Below are 24,667 nucleotides of genomic sequence, written 5' to 3'. Positions count from 1 at the left end.
AAGTGCATAAAGCATGCATTCTCAAATCATGACAGGGAATCAGCCACTGTTCCTCAAATGAAAAGTATGCAAACCTCTACGTACCACCAGATCAACAAGTAATCTGGGCTTAGAGCCTAACAGGGAAACTTAATAAAAATTAGAGAAATACTGAACAAAAATTGGAAAACTGACTAAAATTCGTGATTATAATCAGAAGATGTGACTGTTCTGATAAACAGTTGATTTCCCATATTTTTGAACAGTTGCCTGTATTTTTCATGAATTGTCAACCCGTGGCGTCTGTGTGCGAGTGGAAACCATGCCATCACATTCGCCGAGAAACATGCAGGGCGCACGAGTTCCTGTCCTCTTCTCTCACTCTTTCCCAAAAGCACTGATGCTTTGCCTAGCTACTTGGCCTCGGCGGGGAGAACTGTTTGCAACCGCTGCTGTTCATACCGGTTCTAGGAACCGCAGGGGGAGATGAGCGAGTAGAGGGCCCGCATTGTTAGTGTGCCCATCTCGGGTGGGTATGACGTCACGAAACATCACCTCCTGTAGTGAACGGCGTGGCTGCTGGATGCGGTAGTAGTTTGTTAAAAACGCATTAAATTCATTATTTCCCTGTAGTTTCTGCCTGGAATGAAGGTTGTCCCGATCACTTTGAGGACCCCACTTCCAATTTGATTGAATATCTTGGTGGCCAAAAATTTGTTCAGTATCCCTTTAAGGACCATGTACCATACCATGAAACAGGAAATGGTTGGTAAAACATTAAGCTATTAGAAAACACCAGATTGGGTGAGACAGTCGGGTACTGCAGGTTGAAAGAAATAAACTTGGTGCGGCCATACAAAGAGTAAAACAAACAACTGGGGGCAAGAGAAGCAGAATGAATGCAAAAAAAAAAAGAGGAAAAGCCGAGAAGGCAGGGAATCACCTAGAGCGACAGAATTAGGGAGCTCACAGGGATGAAACTGAATCGGCTTGCTCAAGAAAGGGTAAATTGGAGATAATTTTAGAGCGGTCTTCATTCTGCAGAAGACACAAAAATAGGCTGGGGATGACGACGGTGGCACAGATGCCGTGCTTACATAGCATTACACAGGTTCTAAGATCTATGCTTATGGTGACACGAATAAAAACCATATCATGGCTCGCGATACACAACATCACATCACTGAATGCATCCTTAAGCCAGTTCGGGCTGCATAAAAAATCAACGTGCCCACTCTGGTCAGCTTGGAGTGCCAGTTCATGGCATTTCAAACAGTGGAGATACCGATTCATTGAATCCTATAAAAACAATGCAAAGAGTGGCTGACAGTGATGTAGCCTCCGAGCGGGCTACATTATGGCGGGCTTCTACTGTACTGGGTAACCTATGCATAAATGGTACGTGAAAGTCGTCTTGGACATGGCTGGTTGAAAGGCTTTTCAACAATTCACTTGCAAAAGATATAGCAAACATTTATCACAGATGGCAACTTCACAACTGCAGTTCACAGGGAAAGTAATATACAAACTATGAATTATACTCACAAATTTGCAGATGAAAGCATCCATTCTTTCCTTCACCATTGCCGGAAGGACACAAATAGCAGCAGTGAGCATCACCTCTGAAAAAACCGTGAGTTGCACTGTTTCAAAAAGTACTTAAATGCAAAAGCTACAAGCTGGATTCAAACTGCCATTTTAGCAACTCACTAGAAACATAGAGGCTGTAATGGTGTACATGACTGACTATCTTTTATGGGGTAGTCATGGTAACTACACTCAAACTTAGGAAGTATGCAGGGTCACCCAGCCAAGCGAAATTCACAGTCACGTGCACCACAGACCAGCTGGATACCTAATGTGAAGTGAGAAGGAGTAGACGTGCTTACTTACATCTACATTACTACACAACTAGTTTGTGTATTGCTATGGTGTTTAAGCAGCAGAACCTAATTCCCATTGGGGATAGCACTGCAAGACATAATATAACAAAATTTTTATCGTACCTTTAGAAGATGCAGTTTACATCTTCGTGCTTTCAGATGTGAAAAAAATTTTGGCACGAATTTTAATCCTTGCCATTGCCAAATGTAGAATGCACAGAAATAAATTGAAAACTCAAGAAAAGTATTGGAAAACACAGTGGCACCCATCTTGCCTGCTACGACCCCTTTAAAAAGACTAAAGAAATCACTTTGAACTGTATGTAAGAATGTTAAATTACCTTTTTTTATTAGTGGAGGTAGGCATTTTGTGAAATGGGAGTATTGAATTCATTCATGCAAAAATCCCATTGCAGTTTAGAAATTTTCAAAAACCGACCTCTAGTAATATTTGAGAAGAAATGAAATTCACCCACATTCAGCCGCGATACTAAAACACGGAAGAGCGTCACTGCCCTACTTCGTCAAGAATAAGTGAGCATCATTATATCGACCACCAACCAACTTCGTTGTGTGGGCGTGCAGGCTGTGCTTGCAATTAAACGCACATGGCACACAACAAATACAGAACTTTGCCTCTTCTGTAATCTTTGTTTCCAACATTCTGGTCTTTTGCTTGTGCTCATCTGTGCTTCAGTTTTGGTTCCATCATTGAACAAAACTTATTTTCTTAAATTTTATTTTATTGGTTTGAGCACAGAATGAACTGTATTTCAACCTAGCTTTAGCTGAGAAGTTCAAGCAGTGGTGAATGTATTGCACAAATAGAGGCAGTTTAAGATCTTCAGCAGCTGAGATATTTAAGCAATTTTTATTGCTTCTGTACATGAGCTCTTGAAATAAATTTATCTCTGTAATAGCTACCTGTAATCACGTCGTTGGCACTTAATGCCAGTTTCTAGGAGTGTGACATTGCATTTTCAAAACAAGTGCATATAGTGATAGACTAATCGAACGCATGCTCTGAGTCAACCAATGTAGAACTGTGCAAACAAATCTTGCCTAATACATTCAATTTTACAGCACCCAATTTGCTTGACGTAAAATCGGAAGAATGGCGCTACTGGAAGCTAGATACAAAGAAAGGTGGTAATGTTAGCGTAGAAATGTTTGAAATTACCCTCGGATGCATCTTCAGAGGCATCGACAAGAACAGCATCGAGGTCTTCCAGAAACTTTTGCATGTGACGTTTCTGTCTGGCTATTTTTACTATTTTTCCTGAAGCAGGCCCCAAGAATTCTTCCAGTTTCTCCATTATGGGCACTTTGGTAAGCAACCTGAATTCCAGCTGCACCTATAAAATTTTCATAAGGCATTTTAATGACGGTAAACCCTATAGACTTACTTGCATCTGCGGTACAACATTGCACAAGGTCACAGCACTGCAAAACGTGTAGTCAGGTTCACGATTACAGTAATATGAATAAAAATGCTGAAGATGATGTTAATCAGTTTTATGGGCTCTTGCAATGTGGCAAGACGGTTACTGTTACAAAAACAAAAATGGACAACCACACATTTGTAGCACCAAGCTACAAAAAAACTTTCATGGATTCCTCAACATTTCCATGGACAGAACAAAGCTTTCATCCTAAAAGATACACGAGGATTTCGGTTGAGCTTCGTGCTACAAATGCATAATATCTTTCCCTTTTAAGGAGTTGCAGAAGTGCTCAGATACGTGTGCAGTTAAAAAATATTAGGAAATGAGACTGTGCACCAGGTTATGAAAAAGGCTTTGAAGCATCATTTTCATACCTTGCAACAGTTTTCTGAAATGGGACATACTTTCTAAGTTTTGGATTTGCAGTGCCATCCACAGCACCATGGTGCTATGGATGTGAGATAAACTGCTAGCGAATGCATTTGAGCTGAGTATATTTATGGTTCCTTGGAACATACCAGACATTTGTTATTAGTGTGCTCAACTAACCTTGTTACTGTCTAAATTTTCTTTCTTTCTGCCGGTCTTCTTAATACCAGCTTTTTGTTAATTTTTCAAAAAGGCAAACAAAGCCACTTTCAAATACAGTTGAACCCCTTTATAAGAAATTTGTACTGAGGAGCAACTCTTGTCTTTTTATGCGGTGTTTCTTATAAGCATGGGTATCACTTATGCATTTTCTTATCAACACCTATTTCAATGTAGACACACTGCTGTCTCTTATACCAATTTCTATTTTAAATCAGTGTCTTTTATAAAAAGGTTCGACCTACTCCTACCAAGCACAAAAGGGCAATTTTGAAATAAAATGCGGAGGTTACTATCTGCCAGTTTCACAAGTAAAGTACATAGCAGGACATAATCTTCGTAAGTCCTGCCAAGGAATTCGATGCATTGAAGCAGCAAGTGACGAAATAAGCTGTTTAGCAAACAGATTACTCATTCCTGCCGCTTGGTCAATATAGCTATTGAAAATCTAGATGTTAGTAGCTTGTCGCTATGATGTAATATGAGTGACTATAGCCAAAAGTGCAGAGACAAAGGGATGTACATCAGTGACGCACCACCAGTTGTGTCATAAAACAAGTATACTATAAAATTTTAATATAAGCAAGGACAACTGCAGACTTACTGCAAAACCTTCAAAAATACTTTATGCTGCTCTGTACAGCAAGCCAAATTAACATAAATTATCAAAGCATGCACCTTGCCAATTTTGGCACACATTCGCTTTCCCCTGAATGGGTGTGCTGCATGCACTTTAGTTGTTCTTTTACAGCCTCAAAATGAATCACATAATGCCAATAAAATAGCATAAATTTACCATGTTTCTGTGGATGATGCCACTCTAACCTTCCACAGTTTAATTTGAATTTCCATTTGTCAACTAGATTGTGGCTGAGTGTGGCAATGCATGTACTAGAGAATAGCTTTAAGATGAGCTGGCACAGGAGCCATTTTTTTAGACAACTGCTTTCAAAGTCACTATTGCAGGGCATTCGGCCATCTCCTACAAACCACAATGACACAAAACAATGCCAACAGTGATATGTTGTAGCTACCAAACATTGGCAAATAAGGCGACAATCTCGCAAAGGTATCGTGAAGTAGTGATCACTTTGGCTGCCGTAGCACTAGACTTTCTACGGTATTACACCAGGCACTCGAACAACTGACTGATTGTCATGAGTAAATGCACCAGGCAATGTTGCAAGTTTTATTTGACCCTTTTACTGTCACTAATGTACCAGTAAGTTCATCTTGCATTCACAAATTAGTGCTGAAGCACTAAATTGGCCTATTTGGCATAATCCTAGTGATTCCACGATTTCTTGAATCAATATACAAGACTATCAACAAAAGCACATAGATACTTCTTAGCATGGTTTCCATTATGTTGCCATGGCATGATGAACGTTATTTATAATTTTCCCCCGACATATATTTGACGTTTACTTGAGTTTCCCTCAACATATGTTTGAACACATAACCATAGGCCTGCACATGGAAAGCGGGTCACAGGGGCCAGCCTAGCTCACCTAGTCACCTAAGGGAAGGGGGAGCAAAAAATCTTCCCCATACGTAGACTTAGTAGGGTTGAGGGCCACTGCAACGAACCTTTGGCCCCCTTTATGGGGAACCCTGTAAACGCCTATGCATTCACGTTTCAGTCAACAAAAATGTTATTAGTAAATGACAAATGTGGATTCTGGAACGTGACAACTAAAATAACTATATTTGCTGGAAATGCAAATTACCCCAAACTAAAACGCGACAGGCGACTGAAAAATTCTCCAAACAAATCGGCAGAAAAAGAAGCCCGAATCCTCCTGTTATAAGCAGAACTGGCAACTCTAGATTACAAATCCAAGAGTTGCTCTGCTATCTGCCAAAGGTTTGCAGTTGTTGCTTCGTCTTTTATATTCTCTTTGTGCGACTTCTATATTGCGTCAAGTTCAGAGGCACTCTCCATTGCTTCTTTGATGAACTGAAATATTACTCAAACACTGCTTTCACTCGCTTCATGCTATCAGTAGTAGAAAGGATGTTGTATCCCCTTTCTGCCCCATCTTGACGTCACAACAAGCGATTTCTGTGTTTCGAGCTTCCCTGATATTCCCTAAACAAGCAGACTCTCGGGTTGTGTGTTGGACAGAACCACGCAACAGTAAAAGCAATAAGTGTAAGCAATGAAATAAACCATACAGCTCAGCAATGCTAAATTATTTTCATTTTTCCTGTTTTTTCACATCTTAGGTGTACTTTTTACACTTTAATCAAAAATGTACATTAGGGTTTTACTGCATTCTTGTTCAAGCCATTGTACATATGCATCATGTTAGCATAAAGTGAACAATTCAAACAGTCAGTAAATAACATTTCAATAGTTTATATCAAATAAACTGCAGAATAAAAATTTTGAAAAGCTTGATGAACTAATAAAATACTTAGAACAACTGTACAACAAATAATTGCAAAACAAACATCTCAAGAATGGATGGATGTGGCCGAAACAGCAGAGCATGCTATTTCCCTGGGCACTTTTTAGCCACTTTCGATTCATGAATGCACACTGAAAAACTTACGATGGAGCCGATTAAAAGAGCAGGGTACTTCTTAATGATGTCATCAACAGATGGGCTGTCTTGGGACACCCACTCCCTTCTGCTTGGCAAAGTTCTGCTCATACAGTCCTCAATATAGGCCATGTCGGGCCTGGCCTTTGCAACTTCTTTCGTCATTGCCAAAACGTGACCAGCAATGGTCTCGGCATCTTCTGCGTCAGCCAAGACAGCTGCCTGAAAGCACAGATAAATTTTGTTGGCCAGATGGCAAAGACAAACCTGATGTCTGCAGGGCTGTGCAAAATTTGAAATACGTACACTAGGCCTCTCAGTGCGCCGAGGAGCAGTGCACTCGTCCTCTGTAGGCTTCTTCTTCCGCGGAATTCTTTCTGTGTTCTCCTTTGTTAATGCCTTCATTTTCTTCCTTTCATATTTGGCTTTAAATCTTAGAGCTTCTCGCCATGAATCCTGTAAAGCACGAGAGAGTTACTAAATATGTTATTTAAATAGGTAACTGCAATCATGTGATCATGGATCGCCTCACACACAAAAGTATGACTGGCAACAAGTACAAGGAATGAGTGCCACTGCAGCAGCTGTCATCACAGTTTGGTTGAGTGAGATCACATAATAAAAGTATTTCGGAAAGTTGTTATTGATTCATCCCTTTTCTTTTGAAAATAAACATTGCTCTAATCAATAACTTATAACAGAAAATATGAAAAAAGAAATTTACCTCCCCGGCACTTCTGTTCTGCTTTTGTTTTTATTTTTTCTGACCCCACAAGGGTACTTATTGAGCTTAAAGGGAAACTACACTGAATGTTCTGCTTGTAACTTCATTACTGCAGTTTAAGTGATTAATAATGAGAATAGATGGTGATGATGCCAAGAAAAGTATAGATGATGGTATTAAAAGTAATTGTAATGTAAATGTGACAAAAGAAAAGTGGACGAAAAGATACCTTGCCACTGGCAGGTACCGGCCCAAAGGCCTTTGAATAATGCGTCCGATGCTCTACCACTGAGCCACAGTGGTGGTCATCCCCCCATCCACCTTATGGGTATACTATATGTGTATTTAAACGTGGGAGGGTCAGTCAGTGTTGCCCATTGCCACTACAATGAGTGTGGAACACTCTTCGATCCGTGCCGGTGGCAAGTTATTTTTTCGTTCACTTTTATTAACATTTACATTACAGTTACTTCTGATAGCATTCCCTATACTTTCCTTGGCGTTGTTGTCTGTTAGTTCTTGGAATAATCTGTTTACAAAAAAAATGAGCCCTTAAGTTTACACTTCTTTCCTTCATTTCTGCAGTTTGTAGCTTTGTGTCTGGACATCCCAAAATTGAATCATTAATGCTCAAATGCATTGTATAAATAATGCTAGCATCACTGAATTAGAACAATTTTATGTCAGTTCAAAATGCTCCCCTAAATACCAACAAGCAACCAGTGTCCGAGAAAGAGAGAGTGCGAGATAATGTGCATTTAAGCCATGGTGTTGTTCTCAGTTATAAAAACTGGGCCCCATGTGTGATAAACAATGAAACGATGCCAGTGCTAAATATGTGCCCCCTTCCCCCCAGAAAAATAAAAAGAGCAATCCTGGCCGAAGCAACAACTACCACATTGAGAGCAGCGTGACAAGACAGCGTGGGGAGGTGACAAAAAATAGTCCTTGCCAGATTTCAGTTGGTGTATTGTGCACGCGGGCACTGCATGACATCTTGTGATGTTGACAATACTCGCTTTTCTTTCGAAACATCACATGGAGCTCTGTCTCTGTCATATTAGTGGTGATGTTGCGAGTTGATGCAAACTCAGATGCGCACTCTTGCTTACTTTGAAATTAAATTAAAATATTTTAACGGCAACATTTCTCGCTAATAATCACTAAGAAGTGCTCACGCATGCAGGACTATCGCACACATGCACCTGAGTTTCAAAATTTGGTCTCGGGGGTATTTTAGGCGCATAATTATAACTTCCAACACTATGTCTGCTCTGAAATCGGATTCTAGTGCACAAAATATTTTCAAATAGCTTATGCCAGAACATGATTATTGTGTTAGAGCATATTTAAGGGGAGACGTGGCAATGGGAATCGTAATTTGGTCAAAATGTTCAGTTTTTCAATTATTCTTTTCTGCAATCCTGAGACCATGTGTCACATCATAGTGTGATTTTAGACCCAAATAAGCAGTAAAAGTTGAGAAACAAGCATTTCACTAGTGGGATGTCGTCAAAAAAAGCTATGTGAAAATTGGGCATAGCAAGATGCAAATTTGAAGCTCTCCCTTGGCACAGTGCCACCATATTGGCATCATAAAGAGGACAAATTGGAGCTCTAGATAGCCACAAAGATGCATTTCTCCAATGAAAAATAAAGCCAGTTTCCTTCAGAGTTCCATTCTATCAACTTCTAGCTCCAAAATCTTTGGGCTCCATTTTCTCAGCTTTCAATTTTTTGAGCAGTTGCTGTCAGTCATCCCTATGCCATTTCACAACAAATTAAGCTATAGCCATTCCGTTTTTTGCACTTAGATTCTCAAACATGGGTGAGTGCGGTAAAGCTGTCCATATTTGTGTACACATCATACGGACTTTTCTAATTGGCTTTTTATAAAAGTTGTTGGTAAGACAATATGTCTGGGACATTAAAAAAATTTGTGTGCTTATTTAAATATTAAAAATAAACCAATAGCATTATGGCACAAAATGAAGCCTTGTGAATATCCTTATGCAAAAATTTTGACAAGCTTATGTCTAATTAGCTAATTAATATTGGGATGACAATGAGAGTCTATCAAGTGTTGTAACTCAAGAGGTACATTAGATAGCTCAAAACCGATTCCAGTTATGATATCAGCACAACAAATGACATCTGCATGCCGAATTTCATCCCTTTGGCCTCATAAATAAAGATAATTTTCATTGCCACGTCCCTTAAAAGGGCTGTGACAACAATTTTGAAGTGCAGTTATTTTTTTTTTTGCAATAGCTTTCTGGTGGCCAATTATTCATACCACAGTCCATTGATTGCTGCAGTTCACAACACATAAGTAGTGTGCTTATTGTCAGCTAGTTGCACCTTCAGTTTGAAAGAGCTAAGAGAACGACAAGCCGCCGGATGCAACTAACACCATCTAGCATGTGAAATGGCACACACATAGGTCGGCAAAGATGAAGAGCTCACATACGCTCACTCATGAAATATATTTTGCCCTTGGGACTCGCTCGGACTCAGAGACACCAAAACTCAGACTAGCGCTGTTTATCAGTCTCAGTGAGCCAGTGAGTCCATTTGCATGCAATTGACTTCCTTGAACTTTGTGTCAATGCTGTTTACCACTAATATCTCGTGTGCTCTGTGCCTTACTTGACACCTTTCGATCTCGTTCCTTGAAATATGAAATATTAGCGATCGCAACTCGGTGAGAATATTTTTATTGAAAGAGATGACTCACGTGAAATATTTTTATCGAAAATTTCTAGGAATCCCCACTGCCTGTTGACTTTTCGATAGCTCACACCTCTGATCAATAAATATTGAGCTGGCGTGCAAATGCTGGTGCTTTGAAGTACTATGTGCGAGTATAGGCCTTATGCAAAATCGCTGCCATCTGTCCGCCGTTGTGTGCATAGCAGCTATGTTAGAGGCTCCACATGGCGCAGTACACACAGGCTCACGTGTGTTTACGTAGACGTATCGACGAGAGGCGTGTATTGGCCCATAATCGCAATGGCAACGTATTGCTGCGTCTCTTGCAGCACACATAGAGGAACTCTGAGTGCTGAAGAGAAAAAGGTAAGCCGTAAACTTTGCCCCTTGTTTTTTTTTTTTTTTTCCCCAAGCTGATGGTTTTTTTAGCATGAGCTCCGGCTACTGCTCTCGAAAATACGTGTTTGCATTCTCCTTTCTATGCAAGTAAGACGAGCCATAGCATTTGCATTCGTGTTCCCGAAAATTGTTGCGTGCCAAGGTAAGGCAGTTTTTGTAATGTTCTCGCTAGCAACCATTTACCAAGTGACGGAGAAGCTTATGTTACACGCTGAAGTCACCTTTATGCAATTAACTTCATCACAGCTAATTGCGTGTGCCTATATTTCGTTGATGTGTTTTGTTTATTATGTTTGGGTAACGGCACATGCTCAATTAGAAGCAAGTGCATGCCATCGGTTAGTGGGATGACTTGCGCATGACTGCGTACATTTTTCAAGCATGCGATGTGCTCAGCACATGCAATGAAACGTAGGCACACACAATTAGCTGTGATAAAGTTCGTTGCATGAAGGTGGCTTCTGCATAAGTGTATGAGTCGCCTTAACTTGGTAAACAGCTGCTAGCGGAAACATTGCAAAAACTGCCTTGCTTTGGCATGCAACAATTTATGGGAACACGAATACAAATGCTATTGCACGTCTTACTTGCATAGAAAGGAGAATGCAAACACGTATTTTCGAGAGCAGTAGCCGGAGCTCATGCTAAAAAAACCATCAGCTTGGGGAAAAAAAAAAAAAAAACAAGGGGCAAAGTTTACGGCTTACCTTTTTCTCTTCAGCACTCAGAGTTCCTCTATGTGTGCTGCAAGAGACGCAGCAATACGTTGCCATTGCGATTATGGGCCAATACACGCCTCATGTCGATATGCCTTACATATACATACGTCTATGTAAACAAACCTTCTTTCAAATTTTTTTGGGACATGTGCTAAATGTGCATATATTTACAGCAACCAAAGGAATAAAGCCAGTTGATAGTTTGCGCTCTTTCCGTTTACGCTTTTTTACTTCCTGTGTTTGTTCGATTGTATGTGCAACATTACAAACCACAGACATGCACCAACTCGCCCAGCAAGAAGTTGTTCTTAGTACTGGGATGTTCCTTTTTTCTTTCTGCACTTCACCACTAAATGAAAAGCAGCCACTGTGGTGCGGTGAGCACAGTTTGAATATGTTCTACTTTTTAGTGCTCACTGAAAAACACAGTGCATACACACTAAGCCCTTGTGGTGCCACAGGCACACATATGGGCTGTTGCACCCCATCACCCATAAGCAAGCACAAATTATTGTTTTAGCATATTGCGGGACTTTTTTCCCTATAGCAGGTGTTCTCTCTTCTGTGAAGACATGAACGGCACCATATCAGGAGATCAAAAACGAAGCACTGATGCAAGATAGCTGCTATAGAGCACCTTCATTTAGCGACCAAAAGAGGAAAACTAAGCTGTTCCATGCACCTCAACTTTTTTGTTGAAGGGACACCACCTTTTAAAGATTAAGATGGAAGAAAAACAAGACAAAGCTCACAACACCTAAGCGAAATCACCACAGCCATGTTGTTTGGCATGTTGGCGTTCCTTACACTGCTCCTCATTACTCACTAAACCGAATGACACTGCTTGGTTGTTCCCTTTGTAAACGGAATGACCTGCAGGCTCACAACACATGTTCAACATCACCTGCTGCACCACGACTCAGCTAACTAGAAAAAAAGAATGGTGCAGCACATGCACTTTACATGCTGTCTTGCAGCGCACAAGCATTTTTGGACTGCGAACAATGCTCTTAGTGATAATGCATCGTCACATATGAAGCTCTCCCTTAGTTTCATGGAGGTATTTAATGACCGAAAACGTAGTGGATTCTGACTTCTTGGTAGACTCACTTGATGGTGTGAAGGCAGTGCAGCTTTCTAACATTACCTTTCCTCACATCATGAATACGTATTCATGTAATAAAGTGCCGTTGCTATTTTTTAATTTTTACTTTTTTAATGAAAATGCAATGATTCCAATCAGAAGCAAAGTTAAGCCTGCAGATTTATCATCACACAGGGACCTTGAGGGCGAGCAGCATTTCACTATTGAATGTTGCATCGGCTAATCATGTGTAACTGCCTGTCCCAATTTAGAATAATGGCTTATAGAACAGGAGGAGCCATGTTCAATTCTGAAATTCTTGCAGAAGCTATCTTTTTATTGTCAATGACTGATTTCGCTTCACTGTTGGTCCTTAAAAGCAGGCATTTATTAGACAAGCTTTTCAGTGCAATCAATTCTGCAATAATATGTGAACTCACATAGCCAGTCCCCGCTACATCAGCCAAGTTAGGAAATCTGGTGATCAAAGCCCGTGCTGCCTCTGTGTACAATTTCCCAGGGTACCTAGCAGGAAAAAATATTTACAAAAGCAAGAATGTAAGTTACTCACTAGCAGACCAAAGCTTTATCGAGAGATCGATAAAGAAGAGTATGAGGGCAAGAGCCCCTTTGATATGCAAAGAATAAAAATCGCAACAGTTACAATTGCAATGGCATTGCATTTCTAGAAAATAGGTTGCCTTTAGCCAAGTTTCTTTGTGGGTAATAACTGCAGAAAGTATGGCTAGAACAAAACATCAGAAAGGCATTTTTGGATAAGTAATTGATTGATATCTGACGTTTAACGTCCCAAAATCACCATATGATTATGAGATACGCTGTAGTAAAGGGTTCCCGAAATTTCGACCACCTGGGGTTCTTAACGTGCACCGAAATCTGAGTACACGAGCCTCCTGCATTTTCGCTTCCATCGAAAATGCAGCCGCCGCAGCCGGAATTCCATCCTGCGACCTGCGGGTCAGCAGCCGAGTACCTTAGCCACTAGACCACCATGGCGGGGCATTTTCAGATAAGTAGAAATCCAGTGTATGTACAGTTGACTCCCGATAATTCGAAGTCGCTTAATTGGAATTTTCGGTTAATTAGAAGTCAAGAGGTGTTCCCGTCAGTTTTGTATGCAACACCATAGAAAAAAATGCTCAATAATTCGAAGTTGAAAGCCCACAAGATTGGTTAAATAGAAGTTATTTTTTAATCTAGAGCCTCGAGGCAACCGTTAGTTTCAATAAAATGCGCAATTTTTCAAGTGCCAGAACAACTACCGCACTGCTGTCGTCACCATCGTAGCTGTCCGCAGCGCACTGTTGTGGACATCGTCGTTGTGCGCAGGGCCACAGTGCATGAAGCGGCAAGATTGTTCAGTCAGCACCGGCGTGTCGAACGTCGAGCTATCCCTTTCACTGTCAGTCTTGTTCTCTCGTCTCTGCTTGTGTTTCGTTGACTGTGTCAGCTGCGCGTCGCAAGTTATTTCCTCGTGTTCGGCTGGCCACGACGTTGAATAATGGCAAAACGCGGCTCGTACCGAACACTTGATCTGGCGATGAAAGAAGTCCTGAAAGAAGTAGAGCAGGGAGGCCTTGCCAAGCAAGACATTGCACGGAAGTACGGCATTAAGCCTAACATGCTCTCGAATTTTATAAAAAACAAGCAATCAATAATGGATGCTTTTGCAAATTACAAGTTTAAAATGTCACGGAAGCGAATGCGCACCGGCGCCTACCCGGATTTGGAGAAGGCGCTGCTGATTTGGATCAGAGAGGCACGCAACAACAAACTTCCTCTCAGTGGTGAGGTCATTCCAGCGAAAGCCTCATCTCTTGCGTTAATGTTGGACATCAACGACTTCGCTGCATCGGACGGATGACTGACGCGCTTCAAACAGCGCCATGACCCGATTTTCAAGAGCGTGTGTGGAGAGAAGGCGTCAGTCGACCAGGAAACATTTGCAGCATGGAAAGCAGAGAATCTTCGCGGGTACCTTGAGGAGTATCAGCCGGAAGACATCTTTATCGCAGACGAGACTGTGCTTTTTTATCGGTTGCTACCAGACAAGACTGACGTTTAAAGACGACGACTGTGCTGGCGATAAACGTAGTAAGGAAAGGGTGTCTGTTATGATTGCCGCAAACATGACTGGCACTGAACGATGTCGCCTTCTTGTGATCGGGAAGGCCGCTAAGCCTAGGTGCTTTAAAGGCGTCAGGACCCTTCCTGTCGACTATGCTTCTAACAGAAAGACGTGGATGACGTCCGACATTTTCAGGGACTGGATAAGGAAACTGGATCGGAAGTTCGCATCATCGAACTGCAAGGTGTTGTTCCTTGTCGACCAATGCAGTGCCCACATGGACGTACCAGCCTTGAGTGCCATCCATCTTGCGTACTTGCCCGCAAACATGACATCTGTGTTGCAGCCCATGGACCAGGGCATAATCAAAAATGTGAATGTCCTGTACAGGAAGCATCTCATCGAGCGCATGATTCTGTGCATGGATAAGTCCTCGCAATACGAGGCGAGTTTAATTAGTGCCATCCACATGCTAGCGCGAGCGTGGGGCTGCGTGAAGAATGAGACCATCGCCAACTGCTTCAGGGCCTGTGGTTTCGTGGCAAATTCTTCGGGAGAGGCTTCTTGTCCGCCGGTGGAAATGCGAAGCGAGCTTGACGACAGCATTGTTGACGCCGCTCTCGGTGACAGCAGCTTTGACGTCGTCCTCGGTGACCCCTGCTTTGAAGATTATGTCGCCGTGGACAGCACAGTCAAAACGTGCGGTGCACTGACGGACAGCGAGATTGTGCAGATTGTTCGGCCCCACGAAAGCGTTCATCAAAGCGACGACGAAGATGACATTGAAAGCAAGCCACAACCGAAGGCTGCCGATGTAGCTGCGGGCCTCGCTCTCGCGCAGCGGTTTTTCACTTGGGAGAACAACGCTAAAGAAGCACTTGGGCACATCTACGCCTTCCAAAACCTGCTTTCCACTGCTAGATTCGGCAAACAGAAGCAGACGAAGATGACCGACTACTTTTCGTAAAGAACTGCCGGCTTTGAACCTAATAAAGATGCCATGTTTTTGTGATTTCTGCCTAATTGGAAGTTCGTTTAATTCGAAGTTTTTTGCGGTTCTCGGGAACTTCGTATTAACAAGAGTCGACTGTACCAACAATGCAACAGGCATTGAAAGGCATCATAGAAGCATCTATATTGTTCGTATACCTGTTGTTGGGTCTTATACAAAGTTTTCAAGAGTCATCACAGTTTTCTGTGCTGGCTACCACAAGCAGGCTGAAACCATGATCTTTTAGCTCATTAAAGAATGTCAGTACAGATATGGAGGGGGCACTGGCACTACTTTGATGCCACTGTTTTCTACTCCTTGCATTTGAGCGAGACTTTATGCAGCATTCCAACCAGCTGGTACCTTGAAGATAGTGACCACAATGATGTAAACAAAAACAATATATATTTAATCACGGGAGGAAACAAGTGGGCATTGTGACTACTCCATGGTTTGTCACCAAGGGGTCATGCTTCATTGAAGCTTCCTTCAGCTGCACAGATGGCACTATGACATGTCAGATATTTTTTCTAGCATTTGAGTGCTTTTTCTGCAATTTTTTTTGTTTATTCACCATGGATGTCCCCCCCCCCTTTTTTTTTAACCCACGAGAGCGGGTAAAAGATGAATGTGAAGAAAAGTTTCAAAGCACTTTCAAACAGGATATTGCACAGTATCTACGTAAATATTACTCACATGTCGTATAAGTACAAGTCATGGTGAAGCCACTGTAGTACTCGAGAGCGACCTACGAAGTACTGCCCTGGCTGGTGGCATTTTACCATCCAGGCAATGTCTGGTGGTACATCTGGGAGGCAGTATGCACCGGTCCGTGCTGGCTGTGACGGCTGTGCAGACTCTTCCAGAACATCTGCTATCCTGTAATAGCAACACAGAAACTGCATTTTGTCAAGCTGTTATGAAAAACCACCTCACCCTTTTTTTGTTACAACTACCAAGCTAAGAGGCTTATCCAATTGAGAGGTCTGTTTTAAATGAAAACTTTAGCCACCGTTTTTCTCAAAGCAGTGTGCAACAAGCAGCTTGTAAGTGTATTGCTAAAGATGCAAAACTACTCACCGGACTTGGCTGGTCAGTCGGACTTTTATTCTCGATTTATTTTCGATCACGTCCACTTCTGTAATGTCGACAAAAACGTCGAAGTCTTCGTCGAAACGCTGGAAAAATAAGAATGCCAGAACTCAGAAGGGCACTACATAACACACGGATAAAAAATTTGGAAGTGTCATGGTTGCAATGTTGGCCAACAAAGACCTGCTGTTGCCACAAGCATTCGTGCTATTTACATGTCCCGAATTCCCGCCACAGCAAGTGAAAAGCGCAACATTTAACTGTATTTAATAAACACACTAAATAAATTTGACTACTGCCAGCGTCGGCTACACATACACGTGCAGCCTCGCTAGATGCCGAACACTACTGGAATCGACACCTAGCGCGATCTCGAAGTAGGATTCCCTACTCAACAAAAATACCTTCCACGTTTTCTACGATTAAAGAAGTGAGGGGTAAATTCGGTGCAGCAATGATTGTCATCGAGGCTTAAATTGGGCGAAATTTAGCAATAACATGTAACTTAGCGCTGTCGGGTTTTTCTATAGAATGGACGAAGCAAAAAGATGCAACACAAAGCTACAGTAATCGATGACAAACGCTGTGGCAACCACTGCAGCACGACGACTGTAGAAATATATAGAAAGGAAGGACTCACCGTCAAGCCTATGGCAGAGGCGTCAACTTCTGAGAACATGTCCAACCCTTTCAAGTGTTCAATTAAATCCCGCCCCGTCCACGGCTCGTCGAAAGCGACGGCGACATTTCTGTCGCCGTATGTAACGAGGCACTTCGATTGCATGGGGCGACAGCGGCGCAAGACAAAGAATCGTTTTTAAGCCAGCCGCGGCACATGCACTCGCTCAAAAATTCATGGCCCCGCTACGCACGTGCCTCCTCGTTGCAGTTGATGTTGATGGCGCAGCGGCGGCCGATGGATGGATGGATTGATATGGCTGTACCCTTTAGATCGGGCGGTGGCTGACGCCACCTAGCCGGAATACTTAGTGAACCACAAACTAGAGTTATCTTTTTTTTTTCCTTTAAATAGTGAAGTTAAGGTCTGGTACTTTACAGTGACAGCGACGTCACACGGCCATAATTTTTTTAAAGTATGTTTTAGTTTAAAAATAAACAGACAGTTTCTTATTCCAACCGTTCCAACCATAATGCTGTCTAAGGTGCCTTGAAGTGTTACTATTTGACAACCGTGCTATTTGACCAACCTTCTCGTAACGCGTTTTGCTATGGCGCCTGCACACATTGAATTTGGCATGATCATGGGCACGCTGTACCACAGTATTAAATACAAATCAGAAGCCGTAGCAGTAGTGCTAATACGACTGCTGATTGAATTATGGTCCCTGGCAGTATATTCTAGGGGCCACAATTCACTAATAGATCTACTGATTTTTTGAAATTTCCGCCGATTCAGTGTACTGCTGTTCGGTCTTTTTTTTTTACAAAAATGAAAGGAACTTCCACTTTTTTTACTAAGTATTAATTAAGACATTAATGTGTTACTACCAGTCAAACAAGAAATTTCTTTCATGGTAAAATTCTCAAGCTAAGCGCTACTTTTGATTGACGAGTCATACACCTTCATACAGTAATTATTACAGGAAGCTGCTCTATGTTATGAGCAAATATCGGGAAGTAATGAGACAGCGATATGAACGCACACCACACCCAAAATCCACGGAACCACAAACAACAAATCTGGCTCTCGGGCAAGTATCGTCTCTGGAATAAAAGAAATGCGTGCCACTAACCCCATCGAGTAGCATGTTGTATGAGCCAATTTCTCCTCGGCGACAAAGCAAGGCACGCTCTATCACTGTAGTGATTTGAGCAGTCTGGTCTTGCTGATCGAGATATTTATCTTATCGCTGCCTAGCTCCTTGTCCTCTCTGAAAGCTTCAGCTAGCCGCTGGCTCTGAAGCCTAAAATATTGCACCTGAGTCCACAGAGAGATCAGGAACTTCAGCTAGGAAGACCTATATGCTTTCTAACTGGTTATTAAAGCTGTTATTTGCAAAGATACAGGACGACATTATCCAATGGACGCTATTTGCTATGGCCTGTGATTTTGACCTTGCGCACATGACACATATATGACTTCCACCACATCACAGATTTAACATGCAGCAGTCAGTGCTAAGCCGAATAAACATAACACGAGGATCAACACAAGTGCTTTTAGTGTGTTGTTTGGTGTAGCCGCATCTGAAACTGAACTGCGCATGTGGTGCATTATTCTTCTTCACATTATTCGGCACACTATTCTTCTTCACGACACCTGTCTTCCAATTTCGTTCACGAAAGCTTAATGGAGCTCATCTTCCTAAATGCGAAACATTTCTTTGCCAACTGCAGGCACTTCAAAACGTTTCTATCTATCGATCGATCGTACGTCTGAATGTTCTCGCGGCCCCAAGCTGTTTAAGGATGTACTTGCTTGGGCGAGTTGGTAGCTATTTACTAGTTGTTACGTTATTGCGCACCGCTTATGACGAACACTTGGAGTCAATGACTAGACGGACACAAGCGCAATAACACGGTATTTTACGCGGTGCACAATAACGTAGTAACGCCTGTTTAACTTGGTATGGAGCAAAATTGGTATGAAAGGATAAGAGAGAACATGAGAGCGTGAAAATGCTGTCCCGTACGTACGTGGTCAAACTTGTGCGCGCCACAGGTGATAGTTTATATCTACCCCGGATACGGCAAGGACAGACATCGTAAACTGACATCGACAGCGTTTACCCGATGAATATAAAAAGTAAATGTCAGGGTCCCAGCAGGAATTGTACCCTGTCACAGAGCCACGTACGCCATGTCTTGAAAATGCTCTGGAAAAAGACACGATGCAGGTGTAGTGCTGGGGCAACATCAGTTCTGTGTGGTTGTAGTGCTAGTTATCTAATTTCATAAAAATTCAATAAACATTATTTGTGTACTCCTAGGGTACGTCTATGTTACAGGCGCCATGTCGCGTTAACGTCAATTGTGGTTCCAGTGTTCACTCTGTTTTTATAGCAATGCAAGAAACATTACATTAGCGTTACGTACGTATGATATCCGCATCATCGCACCGTGAGGTGCACTTCGTTTCAATAATGCTGACGTCTGCGATCTATAAGTGCTGACGTACTCTCGGAATGTAATAACATAAATTACTCAGTGTAATGAGAAGTAGACGCCAGTGTAATGGACATTCCTGGTCTGCCTACGATATGTGTCCACAGCTACTCGTAACGCTTGCCTCACCCCCCTCCCAACCCCAAAACAGTTGCTGGCCGGCTGCATGCGAGTACAAGGCTGTAGGTATCCCTTGTTTATATATCCTGCTCACGTACGGCTCATGTCGGGGACATTTCCTTTACTATTTGTTAAAAAGTGCAGTTTTATAAAAATGACCTTTATAGGCGCTGAATTTGGCATTCCTAAAGCGAGAGCAAATAGCGGAATAAAGAGATCTACTCATTTTTCGAAGACATATTCTAGCAGTGTATAGGTGTTCTGTGTTCTAGCCACTTTTTTTTTTTTTTTAAATGTGTCGTGGCAACACTGAGCCACCTTACCCATCCTTACCCGTGTTCACTGCCCGCGTGTGTCCAGGCGTTGTTCACGACGACTACAGCGTTCGTTTGGTTCCTTCATCCGTGCTGCAGCAAAAAGACAGCTTCTTTATTCTGCTTTCAGTGGCGTGTTTCTCCTGACTCGTATTTTCCATGTGCCGGATGTCTACTATGATGAACTTATTCACGTTCTCGCCTGCTAATCTTACGAACACCTAGGACGTGTGGCTTTCCAGCGAGCAATGTTCTGGTGATTTGTGGTTAGAACTATGAATGCAAAGTACTGTCCGAGATGCCCGTTTTTCTCTTACCAGCTGGTAAGAGTGATAACGCACATAGGGTTAGAGCACAGCGGAGAGCCGAACTTCAGCGTGATATGCGGCATCGAAGGCTGCGCCAACACGTACACGAACTTCTCCTCCTACAGATCACACCTGTATCGTCACCACTCAGCCGTGCTTGAAGAAAATGGCAGCAATTGCCATCAGCGGTCGCTCGAGCGCCCAAGGGATCGACGGAGCACTGAACTGCCGTCAAGCGAACAGCTTCGGCACGAAATGGACAGTGCGGATATGCACAGTGCTGAAATGAACGGCGCCGAACTGCCAATCTTTCGCGGCGGTTATTCGCATAGGAAAACTCCTGTGAGGAATTTGCAATCACAGCAGACTGCAGCTCCACGTGACCACTTTCAGCGCTTTCTGGAAAAAGTTAAATCCACCATATGGGATTTCTTTTTTTCCATCACTACAAAACACAGCTTGCCACATGCTGCAGCTGTGAAGATATTTGCCCAACTGAAGGAGGTGTTCGAGCTTGTGCTTAAGGCTTATGGTAATGAATTTATGAATGCAATGGAGACATCAGTGATGGGTCCTGAATTGCAAAATCTTCTTGGCTGTTCATTTCTGCCTGACCTGTTCAATGGGATTGAGAGTAAATGGAAACGAGACAATTATGTGAAGGAAAATTTCCCTTTTGTACCAGCTGAAGAGCATTATGTCGGTGAGGATGCAAACTATCATTACGTCCCATTGCCAAAGCTTCTCACTGTACTTTGCCAGCTCCCGGACATTGCAGCCCATTTAAAATCACCTGTAAATATTGAGAGGCATGAAACCTCTGTGTACAGAGATCACACAGATGGCCTGGTGTTCAAGGAACACATGCAATCTATCATTCCCGAGGGCAGCACACACACAATTATTCTTCTATTTTACACAGATGAAATAGAAGTTGTAAATCCCCTCGGAGCTAAACGAGGAAAGCACAAGATCCTGGCAGTGTACTGTAGTTTGGTGAACATTCATGCCAGGTATAGGTCACAGATTGACAATATTTATCTGGTCATGCTTGTGCGCTACGCATATGTGAAGACTCATGGTCTAGGCCCTATACTACAGCCACTGCTGGATGACCTGAAGGCAATGCACAAGGAGGGCCTCGTATTAAGTGTGCAAGGGCGTGAAGTTAATGCCAGAGTTATTGTGCTTGCATTTTGTGGTGACAATCTGTCCCTGAACCGCCTTGGCGGGTTTTCCTGCTGTTTCAGCAATGGGCGAGTTTGTCGATTCTGCATGATATCCTCAAAGCAGCTAGCACAAAAAACGCATGAAGACATGTGTCAAGCACGCACATTAGGTAGGCATGAATTGCACCTTGCAGCTGTAGCTGTGAACACAGCCAACAGACGTCTGTATGGTGTCAATGAGGCCTCTCCCCTGCTCCAGCTTCCCTATTTTGATGTGACTCGGCAGTTGCCTCCAGACCTAATGCATGACATATTGGAAGGTGGTGCAGAATCCGTGCTTCGGCAAGTTTTAAGATCGCTCTTATCTAGTAGGTTGCTATCCAAGCAGGATCTGGATTTGGTGTGGGCATTCAAGTACGGGAAGAACGACACAAAAAACAAGCCTCCTGCAATCAATATGTCGTTTCTGAACAGTAATGCTGTATTGGCAGGAACGGCATCCAGCAAATGGTGTTTGATGAGATTTTTACCACTCATCCTTGGAACGAGGATCCCAGAAGGCAATGAAGATTGGGAGCTCCTGTTGAAGTTTCGCGAGATCATTGATATAATTTTTGCAGCTGAAATCTCATCGGCCCGCCTTGCATACTTGGACGTGCTTGTGCAAAGCTTCTTGGTTGATTTTTCAGCCAGGTATGGCCCTGGAGCACTCATCCCCAAGCTGCATTATATGGTTCACTATGCTCGATTTGTGCGTGAGCTTGGCCCACTCAAGAACTTTTGGTCGATGAGATTTGAGGCTAAACACCAAAGCTTCAAAAAAATGGCTGCAACTATCAAGAACTACAGAAACTTGACACATACTCTGGCCGAAAGGCACCAGATGAAACAGAGCTGTCATCTGAAAAACTTTGAGCTATACCAGGAACTAGAAGCCTCAGGAAGCAGGCCTGTTAAATGGAGCACACTGCCAACATGTGCCAAAGAAGTTTTGTCGAAGACAGTGCATGAAGTACAAAATGCAATGGTCGACCGACGCACGTACCATGCTGGGAGTGTTTTAGTTCGGAGAACAGAGGAGGGACCACAGTTCTATGAGATTGAGCGACTACTTGTGGCGAGAGGAGTGCTCTACACACTCACGAGAACACTGGTGGTTGAGTGCTTCGACAGGCACAGGTTTTGCTATTGCGTTCGAAGAGCAGATGAGCAGGAACTTCAAGAAGCTAGTGAGAGATATGAGCCATACCTGCTGGACCTCTATGGGACAGGTGAACTGGTCCCCAAGTGGGAAACTTGGTAGACAACTTGTGCATTGTTTGACAGTATTGTATGAACTATTCAGTGGAGTGATTCATTTCTAGATTTTTTTTCTTAAACTCATAAGGGAATGTATGAAAATAGAGTCCTATGTTTAAAGACGAATATCGGGAAGAAATCATTTTTGTTGTACAGTATTGGGAGCAAGGATATACCATGGCGCCACCATGCAGATGCATTCCTATGATGTACGTGGTTGGATTGCTCCGCCAGCCTTCTCGCGCGCAGCCCGTAGCCCCTTTTGCGTCTCTTTTTTTTTGTTATTCTTGTCGTACTTCACTCAACGAAATCATAGAAATGCTGCCGTAGCTTCTTTACTGACTGTGCAAAGTGCTAAATAACTGCTCTGGAAAAGTTTTACACTTCTCATAATGCCTCACTGCCGGCGTCGTCTGGCCGAGCTCTCTGTTTTTGTAAAAGGTAGAGACTCATTCCATGTCGAATTGAAGCATCAAATGGGTATTCACGCGTGCTTGTGACAAAGAGTTATTTTTGCTGAAAGAAGTGTGCGCAATTACACTTTTTCATTCGTTGTAGGTTTGCATCTAAAGACGTACCGCGGTTGACACGACAAGCATGCGCAAATTTTCATTTTTGCTTAGCACACATATCCTTACGAAGCTCAGCGCAAATGGATTCCCCGCTTTGTGGGAAGCAGCACAGGATTATTACAGCCGCAACCTTTCTGTTATGATATCGGGCAAACGTGCGAGTCACATGCACATGCATGCCTCATTCAGAGTTGTAAATATGCAGGTAAAATTTCACACGAGGAGAAGTTTCTCTGCGGCACGATCCTAATATTTATTGTGAAAATTTTGTACGGTTGTTAGACGGTGCGCATTTGATCCCCATTGAGCCACACATGAGTGAAAACAATGAATGATTGCCAGTTCCACAGCTTCTACGAAGAGGTAAATCGTGATAAAAAAAGAAAAAGCAATCCCGACCGGGTTTGATAAGCGCAGCGAACAGACTGCGCGCCAGTTGTATTATTTTGTGCCCTTGAAAGGACATTCTGCGAGGTACATCTTTTGTACCGTGATCTAAATGGCAATTTCATGTTTCGGTAAAAATGCCAGTGTCCAGTTTCTTTCCAACTTCATTCATAAGCTGTGTGACATTTCACGGTAGCTATTAGAAGATGAATCAGTTTTCGAAGCTGGCCACGTTTCCGCCTGTAGATCAAAACAACATTGAGAAGTGGCCGTGAGCCCATTTTGCAGACTCAAAGAACCATGTGAGCTGAAGTCGCGGACGGCAGGGGCATAGACAGAAACTTTTTCTGGAGGGGGCACCACCTTGATAGAGTTGGGAGGTGGGGGGGGGGAGGCAGATGTGGTTGTCTGTTATTTCGTGCGCTTTTTGCCATGGAAAAATTTCAGGGGAAGAGGTGGGGGGGGGGGGGCACAGACTTGGTGTGCCACTCCATGGCTACACCACTGGCAGACAGAAACCTGTGTGCTTGAGTACACACATGGGGCAGACACCCGGGGAGGAGAGGGGAGTGGGGGTGGCGCAGACTGTGGTAGAAGTTACCTTGGCGAGAAAAGCAGCTTTAGCAGACTGGAGCGGCACATGTATGATGCAAGAACGAAGGTTTCGTCGAACGTGCTGGCCGAACACGCAGAAGCAACTGGCCACGAAATAGACCGGAATAGGTTAAATTAGCAAAAATTAAGGGAAAGGAACTGAACTTCCGGGCTTTATCTTCACTCTCTGACAATTCAGACGACGGCGCACATTCTTAAATGTAATGACAAAGACTTCTGCCACATCTACGTACGTGCGTCGTGAGAAAGAGAACAACCTTATTTAAAACGCCTAGGCTCCCTCCACACAGGGAGGACGAGCTTTCATCGCGACGCGGCCTTTACGACGTCATATTTTAAAATATGCATAATCGGTCTGTTTGCACATTCATTTTTTTATTGAACGAGGCTCCCGTGTGGTAATTGAAACGTTCTGCTTTCATGTGAACAATCGTGGTCGGTGCTTATTTTAACCCCATAGGCTTGAATTAACAACCACAACAAATAGAAAGAGAGAGGTGACA

The 24,667-nt window shown here is 42.9% G+C and overlaps 1 protein-coding gene across 2 annotated transcripts; it reads right to left on the bottom strand.

The window, feature by feature from the left end:
• Positions 1-1,419: 1,419 nt before the first annotated feature.
• Positions 1,420-24,292, bottom strand: LOC119177280 (uncharacterized). Of its 2 annotated transcripts, XM_037428726.2 has the most exons (8): positions 16,895-24,292; positions 16,243-16,340; positions 15,859-16,041; positions 12,523-12,607; positions 6,751-6,900; positions 6,454-6,666; positions 3,043-3,217; positions 1,420-1,601 (listed from the first exon to the last, which is right to left on the bottom strand). In XM_037428726.2, the coding sequence occupies exons 1-8, from the start codon at positions 17,036-17,038 to the stop codon at positions 1,420-1,422; spliced, it is 1,230 nt and encodes a 409-aa protein (XP_037284623.2). In that variant the 5' UTR covers positions 17,039-24,292. The 2 variants fall into 2 exon arrangements, with proteins under 2 accessions (XP_037284623.2, XP_075741859.1); XM_075885744.1 differs by having other exon boundaries at positions 6,454-6,900.
• Between the last annotated feature and the right edge of the window lie 375 nt (positions 24,293-24,667).

Source organism: Rhipicephalus microplus, unplaced genomic scaffold, assembly GCF_043290135.1.
Source record: "Rhipicephalus microplus isolate Deutch F79 unplaced genomic scaffold, USDA_Rmic scaffold_283, whole genome shotgun sequence".
Classification (NCBI taxonomy): Eukaryota; Metazoa; Arthropoda; class Arachnida; order Ixodida; family Ixodidae; genus Rhipicephalus; species Rhipicephalus microplus.
The sequence above is the reverse complement of the archived record's forward strand: the minus strand, read 5'-3'. Positions and strand labels throughout refer to the sequence as shown.